This window comes from Gopherus evgoodei, chromosome 7 (assembly GCF_007399415.2).
Source record: "Gopherus evgoodei ecotype Sinaloan lineage chromosome 7, rGopEvg1_v1.p, whole genome shotgun sequence".
In the NCBI taxonomy this organism is placed as follows: domain Eukaryota; kingdom Metazoa; phylum Chordata; order Testudines; family Testudinidae; genus Gopherus; species Gopherus evgoodei.
The window spans coordinates 31,205,961-31,228,488 of NC_044328.1; the positions used below are offsets into that span (position 1 = coordinate 31,205,961).

Sequence of the window (22,528 nt, forward strand, 5' to 3'; positions counted from 1 at the left end):
TGAAGATAGCAATTATATGAATTTGAAGAAATTGGGATCCCATTTCTAGATATATTTGCATAAAGATGTTGAGATGGCTCAAAGAATGTCAGAGCTCCATTTCACCTAGCCTCTTCCCTCCCCCTCCACAATCCTCTCCTTTCCTCCTCTCCTTATTCGTGTATGTCTTCTATTTTATTATTTTTACCCAAACCATCATATATTATGTCTATGTAGTATTGTCTGGGTTTGTATTGCCTGGTCTTACAGCTTTGACAAGGTGTAAAATTGCATAATTCCATAATTCTACTGGACAGCCCGTGAAATGTGCAGTATGTGGAAACATATAAATAGTAAAAACTAAACAAAACAACAACAACAAAACTAACAAAAAGCAAAGGAAAAAGGACCAGAGAAAAGTCTACAGTGATACAGAAAGAGGCAGAGCATCTTTGGGGACAAAACAGGTTTCCTTGTTCTAGTATAATTGCTTGTTCGGTGTTAAAAGAAAGGGATTCTTTCTCCACTTCTTCACGAGAATGACACCCACCACTCCAGCAAGGGCAGTTTAGGAGTAAGAGATTATGGTCCAGATTATGGTGACATTATCAGGCCTCTGCCCCACCCCCATGTTGTTACTCTCAGTACAGCCTGCACACTTTAAAACTCCAGAATAAAGCTCACAGAAAGCCTCAGTTGCGAGAGACTTTTCTTTTGCAGATGGTTGGCCCCAGCAGGTTCACACAGAGAACAGAACCTAAAGGTATGGCTTCCTGCCTGCTTGTAAAGGTAAACTAGACAGACAGAGATATATGTAGAAAACAATTTCAGCAGGTAATTGCTATCATCATCATCATCATCATCATATTCTTATTATGCCTCTAGTGTTTAGGGCAGTGATGAAGCTTCTCCACTCCTATCTGTTTCTGGCAAGTTTTTCAATGGCTCCCCAGCTGTGCCTCAGGTTTTTCAGTTTGGCTTCCACAGCTCTTCACAATGTGGTTTTCTAGTGGCCTCATTTTCTCTTGCCTTCAGGTGTTCATCTTATTGCTACTCTGGTGATGGAATCAGTTTCCATCCGAAGCACATGATCAATCCATCTCCAGTGTCTCCTGGCAGTGATGGTACTCAGATCCTCTTGGCTGCACCGTGTCAATAGATCTTGGTTTGAGATTGTTCTGGGTCAAAAGATACGGAGGATTTTTCTAAGGCAGTTTGTATGGAATGAAGACAGTTTGGACATGTCATACTTAATCATTCCCCAGCGTTCAGCACTATAAAGTAGCGTTGAAAATACGCAGCTCTGATAAATCTTGAGTTTGCATCTTGTGTGCTCTAATTATCCCCAGAATCTGTGTTGGTGGGGGCTTTTTGCTTCTGATAGATTCAACCATGCCCCGCCCCACAGACCAATCTGGCCAGAAAAAACAGATACTCTCATCCTCCAGGTTGGGAGTTAGGCACAGGATTAACAATCCCATCCCATAAAAAACAAAATATGTTATGGAAACAGCGACAGAGAAATCGACCATTACTGTGTGTGATGGCCTTTAGGAGTCAATGTCCCATATGACTGCCAGTGGTGAAAGCCGAAAGGAAGCCACTGGCATGAAGACTGAAGAGCTCAACACCAAGACAAAACTGTCCTCTGGTGTTTGTGCCTTGTTGTGGCGGGATAGCTTGTGTAATTGCTATACAGTATGTAATAATGATACATGATTGTGACGGGGTGTACCTGGCATTTGCAGCTCCCTATAGGAGGCCCCATGGTCCAACTACAACCTGCCCCATGAAGCAGCAAAGTGGCAGAAAAGGAGCAGTGAAGGAGGGTGTCATAAACAGATAGCTAAGGGTTAATGTCTCTTTCACCTGTAAAGGGTTAACAAACAGTGACCTGCAACACCTGACCAGAGGACCAATCAGGAGACAAGATACTTTCAAATCTCTTGTGGAGGGAAGCCTTTGTGTGTGTTTTTGGGTTTGGCTTTGTTCTCTCGGGGTCCTGGACAGGACTAGAGATGCAACCAGGTTTCTGCCAATCTCCCTGCTACAGTCTCTTATCTAGTCAGAATAGTAAGTAAGTACCAAAGGCGGTCATAGTTTTTTATCTTGTTTTTTTTCCATTTGCACATGTGTACTTGCTGGAAGTAGCTTAAATTGTGTTTCTGCTGGAGAAAGCTTCTTTCTTTTGTCTATAAGCTAAAAACCATCTTGCTTACAGAGACAATTTCTATGTTTTTCCTTCTTTATTAAAGTTTTCCTCTTTTTTTTTTTTAGAATCTAATTGATTTTTTGGGGTTATCTTTTGTAAGACTCCAGGGAAGGGAGTCTGCACTCACCAGGGAATTGGTGGGAGAAAGAAAAGGGAGGAGGGAAGAAAAACCTGCTCTCGGCGTTTATCTCTGTATCTCTCCCGGGGAAGAAGGGGAGGGGGAAGGGATGATTCAAGAAATTGAATCACGGTGGTCTCCTAGTGTACCCAGGGCGGGAAAGAGCTGGGAGAAAGAAAGGAAGGGGAAAGAAAATGGTTTATTCCCCTTTGTTTTGAGACTCAAGGAATCTGGGTCTTGGGGGTCCCCAGGGAAGGGTTTGAGGGGACCAGAGGGTATCAGGCCCCGAAATTCCTGATTGGTGGCAGCGCTACAGAATCTAAGCTGGTAATTAAGCTTAGGGGAATTCGTGCTAGTACCCATATTTTTGACGCTAAGGTCCAGATTTGGGAATTATACTATGACAGAGGGTCCTTGAGATGTGGCTAGAGAGGCCTACAGAGGCCTCACAGCAGTTCAAGCAGCCAATCAGCACCCAGCAGGGTCAGAAAAAAGGAGCTGCAGGGCCTGAGAGATCAATCCCTGGTTGAGACTGGAGGGGCAAAGGAGGGTGCTCCTCTCTGGCCAAAGACGCTTAAGGGATAACCCAAGTTTGGTTCTGGCTGCATTTGCTGGGTTTGCAGGCAGAGAGAGGACCTAGGAAATCTAACCTTAAGGTAAAGGGTGAAGCAAAAAGGGGCCAAGTAGGAAGTGGCCCAGGGAGAAAGCAGCAATGAACTGAAATCAGGCAGTATGTAGCAACTGTTTATAAGGTCCCTGGGTTGGAACCCAGCATAGAGGTGGGCCTGTGTTCCCCTACCAGTCACAGTGGCATAAACCTCAAGAGTGAGGGGGGACAGAGCTTATTTGAGAGTCCAAGCAAAGGACTGAATTTAAAGGGCCTAGAGCTGAGGCTGAAGACCCTAGTGAGGGCAAAAGAATTGATAATTTATTGGACTCTATTACCCTGGAATGAATTCATTTGGACCTTGTGACTTGGCTGGAGGGCCAAGCCACTGAAGACCTACCAGACCAGGAGTATGAAAAAACCCTGCAATACTACACCTAGCCACCAAAAGGCACTTAGAGGTGAGTGTCCACATTGCAATGACTAAAGGAGTCTTCTTCCTCATTTGACTTACAAACTAATGAAGTCTAAGGATATTTCTTTTCAATCCAAACAAGCTTTCACCTGAACACTTAAATAGATGCATTTTCCACAGAAGTTGAAGTTGAGCTGGCATTAGCTATCATGATAAATGTAGCTATATATAATACAATAGCACTGCTATTTTAAGTAGCTACTGCTTTCTGCTTAGGGTAGACAGATCTTGGAAAAGCTGTTTCACTACCTTTATTTAAGAAGACAATCAGATGTAGCATTTTAGTCAGGGGTTGTTGACAGTCAACGAGAAAAGATTATCAAAGCACTTTCTTTCAGTCTAGTTTGCATTATTCAGTGTTTTCCTGCCTTTGCAGAGCTCATTAAGCCCTTTTAAATAAACATTTAAACTAGTGTTGAATATGCATTATTCGCTGTACAAAATATTGCCTGCAAATACTTCAATTAATTATAGATCTGTCTTCTTACATTAAGCAAGTTTTGACTTTTTTTATAAAATTGTTCTACTTTTTAAATAAGCAACTTATTTCCAAGAATAGTAGCTACCTGTTCAAAGCCATAGTAGTGCATTGGATAACATTCTGCAGAGGTGGGGTGGGCGGAAGGCACATGAAACAGTTCTAAATTAAGAGATTTTAATTTTCTGAAATTGAATCAAAAGAAGCTTGCAGCCTAGTAGGGTATCACTGATGAAATCTGTGTGCAGTGATATAATCAGGAAAATGTTACTGGCCACTGACCAATTCTAACCCTTCAGGGCTTCTTAACTTAAAAGGTTGATGTATCCTACCCTGCTTATTGATGAAAAACAATACAGCTTGATAGTTTAAATGAAAATAGTTTAGTGGAAAACCAAATTTCTAGAGATCTCTAACAGATTTAAGAGTTTCATCATCTCCAGAGTATTCTCCAGAGGATGAGGCTTTAATTAAATGTGAAAGAAAGCTGGGCAAAATTTCAGCTCTTCACTTTCTGAAATGCTTTCATTGCAAAATTTCATTTCCTTGCCCAGTCCTCTGTTTAGCACAAGCTGGTGACATGGCTAAAATTCAGATGCTGAAAGAATGTTGTTGCAAGTGGATTTCACTGTTTGACTTTCAGGACCAACTGTGCTCTGACACAAAAGCATACAAATTTCACTGTGCTAAGTGAAAAGGTATGGGGGGGTGTATTGGGGAGAAGCTTTGAAGTTTAGTTCAAACTAATAAAAATACAAGTTGGTCCTCTTTTGCATTATATGTAAAATTTGTGTGAAGCTCTTGCATGACCTCTCTGTAAGCAACAAAGTAATTTAGTTACATTGGTGCTTGGAACATTTTGAATCTGTATGATCTATGAACCTTTGCCAGGATGGAACTGGATTCTTCTCAAAATTCTAATGTAGAAATAACATATCAAAACCTATTTCACTGTGTCAAGACACAGACTGGCCTGAGACCACTGTGTCATTCTTGGTGGCTTTTCCACCTGAAGAAAAGACTTAGTAGTCAGGATGGAACTCACTTCATTTGGCCAAACATTACATTCATTTTTATCTCCTGTCCTATAGTATTCAGTTCTTAAATCCCCAGCTGTGTAGCTACCACTCCAAATAGTCAGACTGAATGCTACCCACAAGCAGAACTGCACAGAATTTGTAGCCATCTAGTAGCTTTATAATTCCATTAAATATTTTTTCGAGTCTTTTAGAAACAGCTTCTTCTGTCAGCTTTCTTGGGTTTTAAATATCACTTTGCTCTAGATTTCTAAATTCTAGCATTATTTGCTGCCTGAATTTTCAGTCTTCGGATTACAACCAGTGTATTAGAATGGCCTACCCACCTCCTGGTTCTCTTGACAATCATCGGTCATTAGAGTTTATCTATTTGCTTCTATCATAGGCTCTTTATGCTGGCCTAAAATCAGAGATTCACTTTTCTTCAAGGGCAGTTCCCCAGCAGTCTCTTCTTCTTTTAGTAATACACAATAATAGTTTCTCATAGAGTGTGCTGTTTTTAACACAATCCATCCTTCAGTTAAAACCAAAAAAATTAATATCCCATGAGAAGGCACAGGGTCTTCTACTTTCCTTTTCCTAGATGAACAGGTGCTGTGTAAAGTCTCCACAATAGCCCTCATCTCTCTTTTCCTCACAGTCCATCAGACTAGACTAAAATAAAACCAAGGTTCAGGAACTAAACAGAATAGAAATTCACAACACCATTCACAGTGATGCTATTGGTACACGTGCATGGTCTTACATCAAAGGAAACTTTGTTTCTCATGAACCACAGTAATAGAGCACCTTAATGAGCTTGATGCATGGAACTCTAGATATGGGCACTGAAAAGATATGGACCTTCAAGTCAGGGGTATGGTGTATGATTAAGAGGTTATTATCTTAGTTGAATGACCAACATCGTTTGAAAGATTGCACTAAATGGCAGCAGAACAATCATTTGACTACTCTTATAAGTCAACTATTATGAAGAGTCATTATTATTTAACGGCAATAAATAAATATCACCTTAGCCACAACTCCTATGACTTGATAGCTTGTGGAGAGGATGGACTTATTATGTATCCCCATGCTCCAGGTGTCCCTAAACCTTCAGCTGCCAGAAGCTAGGACTGGACAGCAGGGATGGATCATTTGATAAATGGCCCTGTTCTGTTCATTCCCTCTGAAGCATCTGGCCCCTGCCACTTTCTGAAGACAGGATATTGAGCAAGATGGACCATATGAGCTAGATGGACCATTGGTCTGATCCAGTATGGCCACTCTTATGTTTTTATCTATTCAAAATAGACACAAGTTAATTTAAATAGGATTCATAATGAATAAACAGCTTAAGTACAGTGGGCATATTGGAACTGGAAAAGGTTCACAAAAGGGCAACAAAATGTAGGGGTATAGAATGGCTTCTATATGAGGAGAGATTAATAAGACTGGGACTTTTCAGCTTGGAAAAGAGACAACTAAGGGGGGGATATGATAGAGGTCTATAAAATCATGAGTAGTATAGAGTGTAAATAAGGAAGTGTTATTTACTCCTTTTCATTATACAAGAACAAGGAGCCACCATATGAAATTAATAGGTAGCAGGTTTTAAACAAACACAAGAAAGTATTTTTTCACACAACACACTGTCAACCTCTGAAGCTCCTTGGGTGTTGTGAAGGCCAATACTATAACAGGGTTTAAAAGGGAGCAAGATAGATTCATGGAAGATAGGTCCATTAGTGGCTATTAGCCAGGAAGGGCAGGAATGGTTTCCCTAGGCTCTCTTTGCCAGAAGCCGGGATTGGGTGACAGAGCATGGATCACTTGATGATAACCTGTCTGTTCATTCCCTTTGGGGCACCTGCCACTGTCCACTGTCAGAGGACAGGATACTGGGCTTGATGGACCTTTGGTCTGACTCAGTATAGCCGTTCTTATGTTCTTTTAACCTGATTCTCCTCTCACTGTTACTAATGTAAATCTTGCCTTATATCATGAGTCAATTAGGAGACTCAGGCAAAATATATATTATATATAAATCTTAACAAGTAAATTTGAATTTACTAAATAGTCATATTTGATCAAGCCCCATAATTCTTAGTGGCCAAGAATAATTCATTGATATTCACAGTAAACAAACCAGGATTATTATTGTTATTTTATTTAGTTGTATCATGGTAGTACTCAAAAGCCTCAGCCATCAGCAGGGCCCCATTGTACCAGGCCTTGTACAAACACCTAGAAAGAGCTCCAAAGACCTTACAACCTAATTTTAAGACAATAAGTGAAGAGGGCCGGGGAAGATGATGAGGGAGCAGTAATAAGATTCTAAGAGCAACCAGATGGATCTGAATCATTTACGTATAACAAAAAATGTAAATATCAGCTAACACCAACTGCCCTCACAGAAGTCAAAAGTAGATGCTTGGTTTCCTGTAGATATAACAGTAGAAGTAGATCTTGCGGAAAATTTGAAGGACACAACAACAATATTCCATATAGTATGGAAGAACGTGTGAAGGCAGTTGTGGAAGAAGAGGAAAAACAGGCACTCAGGGTTGGCACCATTGATAGAGAATGACAATGCTGTAAGAGCATCAGCACTGTTGTATTGATTCTAGTTATTGACTGTGTAGCTGAAAGTATATAGTATAATGTTAAAGCACAAAATGCTAAAAGGAAATCACTTACACTAAGGAAATCACATGTACTAAGTATATTGCCAAAGGAAGTAGCATAATTTCAAAAATAGGGTGTGAATTGTGATTGCTGCAGGGTCTAAAAGTATTTTATATCCTAGCTGTGTTCTAGATAGGATTCTGAGCAAGCCACCTACTCCTTTTGGTTAGGTACACACAGAGCATAACTTATGTTGCTATTTTGACACATCATCTAGAAATTTTCTTATAAAAATATTATGTCTTGAGGAGCCAGAGGATGTTGTGGGGCATATGTTTAGTTTAATGTATTTCCACCTACAAGAACCCAAAGTTGATTGTAAAATTAAAGCTAGGGCCTTGTTAGTCTGATTTAAAATAATAAAAATAAATGTATTAAGTTACTAGAGTCACTGAGACAGCTGATTTTTGTAACATATTCCTTTAGGTTCAATAATCACATGCAAAATGAACAGAAAAGAAAATTAAACAACCATTGTTTTTTCCACTAACAAAATGGAAAGACAGACAATAAGGTGTCTTTGGACAGGTGAGGTTCTGTGGCATGCAATGTGCAGGACGTCAGACTAGATGATCCCTTCTGGCCTTAAAGTCTGAGTCTTATCCATGCTAAACATTCTCATTTTTATTACCATGAGTAACAGCCAGAGTGGAGTAATGTTCAATAACATTGGTAATAAGCCTCAGAAGCACAGAACTATTTGCCTCTGACTTAATTAGCATCTTCTGTAAGAATTAAACTGTATTATTCACTAAAAAAAATGTCTGTCTTGAGTTTTATTGCAAGCCAGTATTAATATTCAAATCAACTCTCCCTCTTAGGCAAAGCCGAATGACAATGTTTATTTTATCACATAAAAACAAGATGCAGCTTCCCATGTGCACTTTTTGAGGGGAGAGAAAGGTAACTCGCTATTCATACATTAATTTTAGAACATTACTTTGCTATTATATTCTATCATAATATTAATGTTTAAGACAGACGCGAAGAAAATGTATTAAACAACAACCTCTGGTCCAACATATCTTCCTATGATCCTGCAACCTTGCTCATCTGAATTATCCATATTCACACAATTAGACAACAGGACTGCTGATGGAGTCAGGGTTACAGGATCAGGCCTTTAGTTGATTGAATAAGGAAATCATGGTGCTCTCTACTAATCTATGGTATATATACAGCTTTTATAACTCCATCTCAGCTCTTACAATTGTGTGTGTTAATCACTTCATTTCATGGATTCAACAGTCATAGGTTTTTAAAGTATATTCCCCCTTCTTTTTCTTCCCTGTTTTCTGCAAATTAAGAAACTTTCATGTATTCTGTCTGTTACATACTATGGGATAGTTTGTGTCTTTAGGCACAGATTTCAACAACAGATGGTAATTAAACTGGCCAGGGGCAGTCGTACAAGGCATTTTGCCTCACACGCTGCTTGTACCCGGCTCCTCAGGAAGTAGTAGTGTGCTGCTAACATAAGACAACAGCAAAACACAATACCCATCACTGGGCTCATGTATGCAAAACCAAGACTCTCATCATATCACACTCCTCACCTTTCTTTCTCCTCCCCTACACCTGCTTGATGGTAGGGTAAAAGGACAAAATAAGTGCTTTATCTATACATCTGGCCCCAAAATCTGGGTAGCCAATGCAGAAGTCTAAGGGGGACTCTTAAATCCCCTTACTCCCTCAAGGAGGGGAGGAGGCATGCTGGGGTGGCAGTGGTGGTATCTTATATTAGTGGCAATAATTAAAGCTGCTCCCCTGCAGCTGTAACTTGTGCTGAGGATGGGCAGTTAAGAATCATGGTACTGCAGCCTCTCCTTTCTATGGTGTATCAAAGAATCAAGCCTAATATGTAAATCAAGCCTAAATGGGTTGATTGGGGTGGTTGAGAGTTGCTGGTATGAAAGACCATGCAAGGTGGTGAGATTAAAAAGTCATTGGCTCATACAATAACAAGGATATATGAGATAATTGAGCATATCTATTACACGTGGCCTACACTAGTCCACAGAGTTGTCATCACATGATCCATTCAAATATCGTTGCCATCCTAATGAGATCTAGGTTGCCAAGTGCATATGGGTTGAGATTCAGTATACAAACTGATAACTAAAGTTTTATTACCTGAAAGTAGTCACCAAGGACCATATCTCTCAAGAAAGCATAATCTAAGCTTTGTCACTCTCACATCACTGCCATGTTAACAAAATGCGTTTTCTTGTTCTGATAGGTAGTATAGGAGATGTCACATTTAATTGCCTCTACTCAGCAACTGCTCTTCCAAAAGAGGAACTTAAAATGGGATGCCAGGGCCTCAAGGGTCAGTGGTAAAGGAAGAATTCCAGAGCTCATTCAAGAATGCAGAAGCAAATAATTATTTCAGCCTATACTATCTAGTAATAGGAAAAGCCAAAAATCATTAGCACCAAGAAAAGCAATCACTGGTTGCCTAAAATATGAGAGCAAAGGGAACATGTTTGTCTCAGAATACAACTGTTATAAAGAGATTCTATCACCAACACATAATTCAAGAGAGTTTGCACCTATATGTAAGCGAGCCAGAGACAGTTTGTCATTTAATGATTGGCTGCCCATAGCTTGCACAACTGAATTATACAGCTGCTTCATTGTAGTTAAGTACTTGCACTGAAAAATCTGTTGGAATACTTTTATTCAAGTACATGAATTATGATTTTAGTACAAGACTGACATCACAACACAACTCAACACTGAAGATCAAACTCCTGTGACATTAGGCAAAGTGACCTCTATTGCTCCAGATAAGGGAACCTACTCCTGCATTCCTTGCAATGCAAGGCCCCAGCTGACGTCATTGCAATTTTTGGGTGTGAAAGAAAAGCAGCCGTAACAAGCAGGTCTATTTTGTAGCTTTGAGATGGAAATGTTTGATAGGTTCATAAGCTCTGTCATCTAGTTAGATGACACCATCAAGAAGGAAATACACAACAAACTCACAACAAACCATTTTATCTGAAAGTGAAGCCGATGAAAAAGTAAATAGTTTAATGGGGACAAGGGTGACTAATTGCCACACAATCTCTCAAATAGTTGATCTATACAGTGACTAAGGGCAGGTCTACACTGTGGAGCTAAGTCGACCTAAGTTAGTCAACTCCAGCTACATGAAAAATGTAGATGGGAACCACCATTGTTCCCAATACCCTTAAGGGAGATTACAGGTCCTGACAAAATAGGGGCCCACAAACCTTCCTTAGCATGGCTTGGCCTCACTCCTTTTAGGGACAGTGGAAGACAGTGACCATTTTGAAAAAGGGTGTCTGCTTATGGGTAGCATGTAGCCTCAATTTCACTGTGGGTCAAAATAGGACATGTTAGCCTTTTTGAAAGATGACAGGTTTTTTAAAATTCTCCAGGGCAAAATGTTGTTCACCAATTCCTGTTCAAGTAGTATATTTCAGTTATGAAGAACAACAACAAAGACCATTAATCCAAATGCCACATAGTAATGATGCCATGAGAGGAAAAAAATTTAAAAAAAAATCTAATGTATTCTTAAAATCAGTTTAATCTCATCTAGGACCACAAACACTATTATGCACAAATCATAGTCACATGATTATTACATAGCATCACTACAGGAAGGATATAAAGTTGTTAGGGTGACTTAACTGCATTTCCATACATGAAAATATTTAGGTTTCTTTTAAATTCAACATTAATTCCGACTTTCGAGGGTTTGTAATACTTGGTTTTGGATTAAGTACAACCGCTACAGTGTTTCTACTCTTAAATTATGAGTATTATTCTCAACTTTAGTTCCATTTTAACATATTTTTATGTGGATCTTATAAATAAAATTTTATATACACACACACACACACACACACACACACACACACACACACACACACACACACACAGTGTACGTGTCAAGTATTACTATTAATAAACAGAACTGTAGTTAGAGATGTGTTTTATAGTTACACATATGTAAATACATGAAGTACACAGGAAGGGTGTACAAATCTATAATATTATGAAGGTAAGTACAGCATATGACAATTTTTGAGATGCCTATTTAACTAGAAAGTAATTACATTTTTCTTTTTATCCTAAAATGCTTAAATAAATTAAGATATGTTTGAATAATTATTCATATCTAAAATTATTATTAAAATAAGAGCTTCACAACCAGAGTTCATGGAATTGCATAATGGAAAAAATTCAAAATTGTACTATATCTTTGCATTCTGATTGGCCAAGACCAATCCATTTTAGATAAAATGTTCTAACAACTCATTGTATAGCTGGGCCCTCATTCTCTCAGGTGATATTGTAATGAAAGGTCAAAAGATATTTTTAAACATACTATAAGAACAGTATATTGAAAGTAATATATTTAAAATTAGCAATTGAAAGCTATTAATACAGCATTTAAATATCCACCAAGCTAACTTTTCAATAGCAACACTTAAAAGACATAATTACACTTAGGTAGGGCTGTCAATTAAACACAGTTAACTCACACGATTAACTCAAAAAAAATCATAATAAAAAATTAATCATGATTAATCACAGTTTTAATCACACTGTTAAACAATAGAATACTAATTGAAATTTAATAAATATTTTGGATGTTTTTCTACATTTTCAAATATACTGATTTCAATTACAACACAGAATACAAAGTGTACAGTGCTCACTTTATATTATTTTTATTACAAATATTTGCAGTGTAAAAATGATAAAAGAAATAGTATTTTTCAATTCACTTCATACAAGTACCATAGTGCAATCTCTTTATCATGAAATATGAACTTACAAATGTAGATTTTTTTTGTTACATAACTGCACTCAAAAACAAAACAATGTAAAACTTTAGAGCCTACATGTCCACTAAGTCCTACTTTTTGTGCAGCCAAATGCTAAGAGAAACAAGTTTGTTTACATTTACAGGAGGTAATGCTGCCCACTTCTTATTTACAATGTCACCTGAAAGTGAGAACAGGCATTCGCACGGAACTTTTGTAGCTGATGTTGCAAGGTATTTGTGTGTGACCCTTCATGCTCTGGGCAGCATTCCGGAGGACATGCTTCCATGCTGATATCACTTGTTAAAAAAAATAATGTGTTAATAAAATTTGTGACTGAACTCCTTGGGGGAGAATTGTATGTCTCCTGCTCTGTGTTTTACCCACATTCTGCTATATATTTCATGTTATAGCAGTCTCGGACGATGACCCAGTATGTTGTTCGTTTTAAGAACACTTTCACCGCAGATTTGACAAAACACAAAGAAGGTACCAATGTGACATTTTTAAAGATAGCTACAGCACTCAACACAACATTTAAGAATCTGAAGTGCCTTCCAAAATCTGAGAAGGATGAGATTTGGAGCATGCTTTCAGAAGTCTTAAACGAGCAACATTCCAATGCGGAAACTACAGAACCCAAACCACAAAAAAAAAAAAAAAAAAAAAATCAACCTTCTGCTGGTGGCATCTAACTCAGATAATGAAAATGAAAGTGTGTTGGTTTGCACTTCTTTGGATCATTATCAAGCAGAATCCATCATCAGCATGGACGCATGTCCTCTGGAATGGTGGTTGAATCATGAAGGGACATATGAATCTTTAGCATCTCTGGCACGTAAACATCTTGCAATGCCAGCTACAACAGTCCCAGGCGAACACCTGTTCTCACTTTCGGATGACATTGTGAACAAGAAGTGGGCAGCATTATCTCCTGCAAATGTAAACAAACTTGTTTGTCTGAGCGACTGGCTGAACAAGAAGTAGGACTGAATGGACTTGTAGGATCTAAAGTTTTACATTGCTTTGTTTTTGAGTGCAGTTATTTTTTGTACATAATTCTACATTTGTAAGTTCAACTTTCATGATAAAGAGATTGCACTACAGTACTTGTATTAAGTGAATTGAAAAATACTATTTCTTTTATTTTTACAGTGCAAATATTTATAATAAATAAATATAAAGTGAGCACTGTATACTTTATATTCTGTGTTGTAAGTGAAATCAATATATTTTAACATGTAGAAAAACATCCACAAATATTTATGATGAGGAGTCTGGTGGCATCTTAAAGACTAACAGATTTATTTGGGCATAAGCTTTCATGGATTAACATGTACCCCTCGCCCGACTTCTTCAAATGCAGTGAGGGTTTTTAGCCACAAAAGCTTATGCCCAAATAAGTCTGTTAGGCTTTAAGGTACCACCAGATGCCTCGTTGTTTTTGTGGACACAGACTACCATGGCTACCCTTCTGATACTTGACAAATATTTATATAAATGGAATTCTATTTTTGTTTAACAGCTCGATTAATCACAATTAAGTTTTTTAATCATTTGACAGCCCTCACTTAAGATCAATTTAAGTTTAGATTCTTCAGGTTCATAAATTCCACTCCTCATGGTGCACATTTCATTGTGAATTTGTCAACTGTAATGTGGATGACATTGACACAAGAACTATATTAGTTTACTTTCCTCAGCTGTAGGTTTCATGGAAAATCTATTACCGTGAACTTTTTGTTGCAGTTATTTAAAGTGGTCCTCCTTTGACATGCATACTGGGAGACTGTGCCTGCAACAAATGATGAAGTTTCTGATTCAGGTGTATCCGAAGTAGCAGGATAAGCTTTTTGCACCTGAACAGAGAGGAGGAAAAAAGTACTGAGTCTGTCAAATAGTCTGGAACACCAAAAATATGCTCCCAAAACAACAGAATAGTGAAATCATCCATTAATTTCATTTGCAATACCTTAACTTAACATTTTTCTGGGAAAACAAATAAACTTTCCTACAATCCATTGAGAAAACTGATTTCTGTGGCAATTACCATGCATGCTCTATTTCTCCAGAAACACCATGCATGTAGATTTCTATTGGCTGTACCAATTACTTAAAAACTCTATGGATCATTCGAATCAACCAACGCTGGATTACAAGGACATTGTAGAAAAGTCAAATAACGACGAGCCATTAAGCAACTGCTTAAATCAAACATTTGCTTATATTCTAGTTGCTGCCATAAATATATTTTTATTATTACTTTACATTTACCTATGATTTATGTCCAAGGATCTGAGAATACTTTACACAAAAGTCAGTGCCTGAACTGGAAAAATGTCATGGTCCTCCCTCCATCCCATGAAACTTTTCCCCACTTTTTCATCCCCAACAGAAGTGCGAGGTATAAAATACCTGCATAGATCTCTCTACCCCTATTGAAATATTAACAAGAATAAGTAAATATTATTACCCCTAGTTTCCAAAAGGGAAATTGAGGCAGAGAGAAGTTAAGCAACTTTCACAAGGGTACGCAGCAGGTCAGTGGTAGAGTTGGAAGAAACTATACCAATGCAGTGTAAACATGAAGGCCTTGGTCTTTGTTTAACATTTAGATTGACCTAGCTATGTTGCTGAAGGATATGAAAAATTCACACCCCTGTCCACTGTAGTTGCACCAACATAACCCCCAAAGTAGATGCAGCAAGGTTGATGAAAGAATTCTTTGACCTTGCTGCATCTACAGGGACAGAGAAACCCATTCCATCAGTGTAGGAAACATCTATACTGTGGTGCTAACACCAGTAGGTATGACCTAAATAACACTGCTTTAGTGAAGCAAGATTCCCAAACTAGAATAGTTAAGGTTGAAAGAACATAAATTGTCATTACACATACTCCAGTTGAACTGGTTTAATTCTGGTGAAGTCAGAGAGGAAGACAAAAAATCAGGCTTATAATGGGAAGCTTGCTTCCACCTCAGCAATGGAAAGATGACCACTTTCTCTATAATATATATGCAAAGGGACAATTTCAACCACACTAAATAAGCTCTTATGTATATATTATTTCATGTAAAAGCTGCCATTGGATATGAGCCAGTGGAGAATAGAAGAATATATCCAGTTATGTAATGGTACTCTCAGAAACTCAAGGTAATTTTTATGCTGCTGAAGAAAGAGAATTTACTGACAATTTTGAAAGGAAGGAACTTATTGCCTGTCTGTTTAAGGCTGTTATAGTGAATAGCCAAAAAGTGTTTCAGCAAGGGTCAGCAGCATTACTCTGCCACTCTTGTATACTTTCATGAATGAGACTTTTAAACTGACTTTAAATCATAAGCACTATGACTGATTATAGGTAACGTACAATGCCACTGGGAAGATGGTGAACAAAAAGAATGTTACTGAATGGAATATATAGTAAGGCATTATTTTCATTAGGCTGCAAAGGCAGCTATCCAAGAACTAGAGTCCTGCGAAGAATAATCCATGGTGGAATTGAATGCAGGTATCAGGCAGGTAGGCTGAGAACATATCAAGAGCAATAATAAAGCAGAAACTCTTCCTATGTGTCCCAAGAGAATGGTAAGATGGCACATTCACATCCTGCCTTTGGAAAATTATATGAACTTTTTCCCATCAATAGTATCCACAAAGGTTATGTTTTTAATTAACAAGACCTGATTATATAATTAACAGAACAAACTTGGGACAGAAATCAGTAGAAAAAAGTATGCAAACTATAATTACTGTAGTCTGATTTGTAGGGCCTGTTAAGGTGCCAGCATGAACACTAAAGAAATTGTCTTTCTATCATCAACAAAACATAAGAGCAAGGTTTATTTTGCTTTTTAGTGAGGAGAACAGATGGGAGATTATTGTTTGTATAGATTATGGGACAAATCCAAATATCTCTGTCCAGCAAGAATTACACTGCAGCCAGGGCGGCTCTAGACATTTCGCTGCCCCAAGCATGGCGGCATGCCGCAGGGGGCGCTCTGCCGGAGGCCGGTCTCGCAGCTCCGGTGGACCTCCCACAGGCGTGCCTGCAGAGGGTCCTCTGGTCCCGCAGCTCCACTGAAGCTGTGGGACCAGCAGACCCTCCGCAGGCACGCCTGCGGGAGATCCACAGGAGCCGCAGGACCAGCGGACTCTCCGCAGGTGTGCCGTGAAGGCAGCCTGCCTGCTGCCCTCCTGGCGACCGGCAGAGCACCCCCCGCGGCATACCGCCCCAAGCACGCGCTTGGCGTGCTGGGGCCTGGAGCCGCCCCTGACTGCAGCTCTCCAACCCCAACCACACATTTTGCCATGCCACTTACAGCCAATTTACTGCACTGTATAGAAACAGCTACTAATAGGATTGAAAAGTATGTATTAATCTCTCTCTTCCATAGCTCTAGATCGCTCTTGCCTATAAAATGCAAATTATGATCAATTAAACAAGGGCCAAAGCAATTTGAAAATGCCCTGTGTGACAGACCCAGGCCAGTGGGGTGCAGGAGTCTGGTAGAGGGCAAATATACTGGTCACTGGGTGAGTAGTTTTCTGTTCCCTGAGTGATCAGAGCAGGGTCAATTAAGGCAGACAGGCTGATTAGAACACCTGCAGCCAATCAAAGCAGGCTAATCAGGGCACCTGGGTTTTAAAAGGAGCTCTCTCCAGTCAGATGGGGGAGGAGCCAGAGGAGAGGAAGTGTGTGAGAGGAGCTGGGAGCAAGAGACACAAGGAGCTGAGACTGAGAGGGTGTGCTGCTGGAGGACTAAGGAGTACAAGCGTTATCAGACACCAGGAGGAAGGTCCTGTGGTGAGGATAAAGAAGGTGTTTGGAGGAGGCCATGGGGAAGTAGCCCAAGGAGTTGTAGCTGTCACACAGCTGTTACAGGAGGCACTATAGACAGCTGCAAATCCACAGGGCCCTGGGCTGGAACCCGGAGTAGAGGGCGGGCCCAGGTTCCCCCCAAACCTCCCAACTCCTGATCAGACACAGGAGGAGTTGATCCAGACTGTGGGGTAGATCACTGAGGTGAGCAAATCTGCCAATAAGCACAGGACCCACCAAGGTAAAGGAGGAACTTTGTCACACCTGGTATGTAGGTGTCCTAGTTACTTTGACAAGTAGCTCATAATATTGACACAACTGCTACAGAACATCTACACATTTTCCATTAGGATGCATGTGAGTAAAGAGTTTTAAACCCTTCAAAAGCTCTGTTTCTCTGTATAAATTTCCCTGCCATAGTGCTTGTTACTTCCATCTATGGGAAGAATGCCAACCTCTTAGTCATGTCTCCATTTCCTTTCCCCTTTTATAGAAGTATAAGTACTGAATTCCTGATTCTTTAATGCTAGAAATATAAAATATCTAATTGGATAAGACCAAATCTCTGGGTTTTCCCCAAAATAGGTGCAAATGAATGGCTGCTCTCATTTTCCATCTCTTTTTTCTGAATGTGAGATAAATTCAGCCAAATGGAGCCCATATAGTAGAAGTGAACCATTAAGATGGCAGTATTCTGAACAGAGAAGCTCATTGTTATTCCTTGTACAATGATACTTTCAATGCTTCATGAGCCAGACAATATCTTAGTCTCACTGCAGTTGGTTACAGTGTAAGAGAGTCCCAGGTTCATGGCTAACCTTGGAAAGGCCTACTTTGCTCTATTTTAATTTTTTTAATCAATGCAGACGCAAAGACATATATGAGAGGAACAAAGAAAAGTATAATGTTAAAGAGAGAATGAACAAGATTTAATGTTTTTTAAACACAGTATATTGTGTGAGCACAAGCCAAGCTGTGCTAAAACAGTGGTGAGAGCGCGCTGCAGAATGGGGAATACGTTAATAGATAAACCACAACTGGCTTATCTATGAACGTATAGATAGAAGGAATGCAACTTGTTCACTGATTTAATAAAAGAGCGCTTTTTATGTATTATCCATGAATGTTTTTATTTCAGTGAAGATAGCCACTAGACACTTACTACCACAGCCGCAAGCTCTGTTGATCTGTATATTTAAACTGAGGTGTGACCATACTCACTTGGATGCCTTCCGTCACTCCCTTAACTTTCTATCTTCTGTCTTTAAATCTTGGGTTATCTGAAGTTTGGATACTTTGCAGTCAGTTACTGACCTGCACCAATGCCTGGGTTCTGCATACAATATGGATAATATGGCTGAAATTTTCCAGATCCACCCAAGAGATTTAGATACTCCATCATTTTAATGAGATAAGGGCATTCAAATCCCAATGGTGATTTGGAAAATCCCCCACTTCCTCTGGCTGACCTTCTCAGATTCAACATATTTATTGTTCAAAACAGCTTTTACCTCATTTGTGCAAATTTAGTGCCATAGTAGAGATCTTACAATATTGGCTCAAAAAGGGGAGACAGAGTAAAAGTGATGGGTAAAGCTGCAATTTATGGTGTGCTGTAAAGGGTATGGTAGCTTCTTAGAGGTTAAATCTCTCTCTAACTTCACCCTGATTTGTGAATAGCGTCCATGTTTTGTTCTCAGACTTCAAGGTCAAAAGGCACCATTATGATCTTCTAGTCTGACCTCCTGCACAATGCAGGCCACAGAATCTCATCCACCCACTCCTGCAACAAACCCCTGACCAATGGCTGAGCTACTCAAGTCATCAGCTTGTGGTTTAAAGACTTCAAGGTGCAGAGAATCCTCCAGCAAGTGACCCATGCCCCATGCTGCAGAGGAAGGCAAAAAAAAAAACCCCAGGGCCTCTGCCTCTGCCCTGGAGGAAAATTCCTTCCCAACCCCAGATATGAGCGATCAGCTAAACCCTGAGCATGTGGGCAAGACTCACCAGCCAGACACCCAGGAAAGAATTCTCTGTAGTAACTCAGATCCCACCCTATCTAGTGTCCCATCACAGGCCATTGGGCATATTTACCGCTAATAATCAAAGATCAATTAATTGCCAGAATTAGGCTATCCCATCATACCATCCCTTCCAAAAATTTATCAAGCTTAGTCTTGAAGCCAGATATGTCTTTTGCCTCCACCGCTTCCCTTGGAAGGCTGTTCCAGAACTTCACTCCTCTGATGGTTAGAAACCTTCGTCTAATTTCAAGTCTAAACTTCCTGATGGCCAGTTTATATCCATTTGTTCTTCTGTCCACATAGGTACTGAGCTTAAATAATTCCTCTCCCTCCCTGGTATTTATCCCTCTGATATATTTATAGAGGGCAATCATATCTCCCCTCAGCCTTCTTTTGGTTAGGCTAAACAAGCCAAGCTCTTTGAGTCTCCTTTCATAAAGACAGGTTTTTCATTCCTCAGATCATCCTAGTAGTCCTTCTTTGTACCTGTTCCAGTTTGAATTCATCCTTCTTAAATATGGGAGACCAGAACTGCACACAATATTTTAGATGAGGTCTCATGAGTGCCTTGTATAACAGTACTAACATCTCCTTATCTCTACTGGAAATACCTTGCCTGATGCATCCCAAGACTGCATTAGCTTTTTTCACAGCCATATCACATTGGCAGCTCATAGTCATCCTGTGATCAACCAATCCTCTGAGGTCCTTCTCCTCCTCTGTTACTTTCAAGTGATGTGTCCCCAGTGTGGCTTAGCTTAACCACAGATACTTTTGTGCTATTTTTGAGAGTATGCTAGTATCTTTCTTTTGTAAAGGAACTACTCAGTGCATAACACACTTAGAAGTGGATGGCAGCCCAGGAATCTGTTGCTTTATTGAACAACATAGCAACAGAGAGAGTGAAAAAAGACATTACCTAAACAGTAAGTAGAGGAAGAGTGGAGCATGGCTCCAAACCACAATAATCTGAGTAACCCAGTTAATCCCTTTATGACCACATTACTACTTTCCATCTTTACAGGACTGCAATACACCACGATATCTACCACAGTCCAAACTAAATCTTTCAAATTTAATTACTGCATATAAGTGCTGAAACCTAACCCCTTGCCAGCTAAAGACTAAATTCCACCACAAAAAATAATCAGCAGTTATGGATATTATTGACCCTATCGTAGACCAATTCATTCAGCAGCAAGGTCAGCCTGACACATTTTTATTAGCTACGTGGATCCAGCTGCATAGATAAAGAAGATGGAAAACTCATACTAGCAAGCTATGCTCACTTCCAGAACTGTATGAGTGGGGAGAAGAGGACAGGGTGGGGATGGGTTTATCAGGCTCGTTTCCTGTTTTCATTTTGTTTCTGGGGGTGTCAGCACCATATGAAATATTTCTCTCATTCTGTTCCTCATGACTTAATTTTTTTTTCTTATTATCCCCTTTCTCTTTAAAGCTTCCTTGTTGTCTTATATTTTTTATTGACATTAGCCAGGAAACATCACTGCATCCCAACATTTGAGGACCTCCATTGCATTACAACATCTGCGAAGGCTACTTGACCATGTCATTGCTGTCACTGTCAACAAAACTGATTGAAATATGATGATCAGGCTAGGTGCATTGAGGGATTCTTTGTTGTAGGTGGGGCAGAAGCCCTAATAAGTAGTCTGTAAAACAGACAAATATTTTGATTTTCCTTTAAAGATGAGGCTTAATCACCACATCTGAAGAGCCTAGGAAATGTAACAGCAGCTGGCAGCCACAAAGGCTAATTATTACAGTATGAATAGTAAGATATTACAGTAAGAACTCCTATCAGCTTAGTTCTGTTTTTTATATTTATTACATAATGGTCTGTAAGCCTGTTTTTATTCCCCTTGTTATGCACGGCCATGGACATGGACATTACCTTCTAGTAATGCATTAAAACAGAAGTCCTGGAGGAACCCCAGCATCCCAAATAGACCAATAAAACCAGAAGGGTGAAATCTTGATGCTATGAAGTAAATGGGAATTTTGCCATTGACTTCAGTGGGACCAGGATTTCCCACAAAGTTTTTACCCACTGCCATCCATTCTTTTTAGAAAAGGACCCTTCGTGATACAACCTGAGCTTAGATTTTTCAAATTCACATTCATTTTACATTTAACAAGACTATTATAATGGGCCAAATTTGTACATGGTGTAACTCCAATTACATGAGACATGGATTTGGCCTAGTATTTTAATAAACAGTTAACCTGGATTTCATGACTCTCTCATTCCTTGACGCAGAAGGAATTCTGTACAGAGCCTTTCCTGGTAACACAGTCATGATAAGACTGTTTTAAATTCACTGAACTTCTACATTCTCTCTTCTTTCCTGTATTTAAAATATTTTATTGTACAAAAGTATTTATTACTTTAAGCTCTATCTAAACAATGCATATTTTAAGTTAACTATTACACACATTTATAACTATGTGGTACTGTGCTTGTTAGGCTCTGCATTTATTTGTATGAAATATTTATACCCTGATATAAGTGGAAGATCTCACTTGCAGAATTGGTCTCATAGTTACATAATGATCATACCTTAGTATTACTTGCTTTTTCAGTAAGGCTAGCTCTTCCAGAAATCCAGATAGAACCTCTTACTGTACATGCAAGAAAACTAATGCAGATTACTGTTCACTAAGGTTATTAGTGATATCCGGATAAGAAATTAAACTTTACCAAGGTTTATTTGAACTCGCTCCCTTAAAAAAAAATCACAGTCTATATTAGCATATTTTCTTGAAAATCTGAAGCTGTGGGAATTTAGATGTTGCCAACATTAAATTGAAAGTAAATAATGGGGCATTTGGTTTAACTCTGCATCTCAAAGTTAAATACTCAACAAAGTTTAAAGGTTCGGTTTAGTTTTGCTTTTTTGAACATTTTCAGTCACTTAAGTTTGAAAGTAATCCAGAATTCATACCTTCATGACCTCTGTCTCTAAGAGATTGCATAATGTAATAATTATATGGCTTTTGTTTTAATTTATGATCTGCTTGAATTTATTTAGAGCATTAACCCTTCAGCAGGTTCAGTGGAAAATGAGCAATAAAAATATAAACACATGCTGCCATATTATTCTGAGCCTGAGAGCAATAGTGCCACCTGGTGTACTCATTTTTTAAAATCTTACTAAATAGGCATTCTCCATCTTAAATCTCAGAGACTAGATTCTGTATCAGGATTTGGTTTCTGGCACTGGAAAGTGACCCAGGAACCACAGTATTTCTGGGGTATTTAATAGGAAGATCATTCTTCATATTTT

General features: G+C 39.1%; 1 protein-coding gene across 1 annotated transcript in view; it reads right to left on the reverse strand.

Moving 5' to 3' along the window:
• The window catches only part of DNTT (DNA nucleotidylexotransferase), a 148,769-nt gene that overhangs the window by 115,153 nt on the left and 11,088 nt on the right, over positions 1–22,528 (reverse strand). Inside the window, exon 3 of the mRNA XM_030569632.1 lies at positions 14,106–14,234. Coding sequence (XP_030425492.1) covers positions 14,106–14,234 — 129 coding nt within the window. The remainder of the gene's footprint in view (positions 1–14,105; positions 14,235–22,528) is intronic.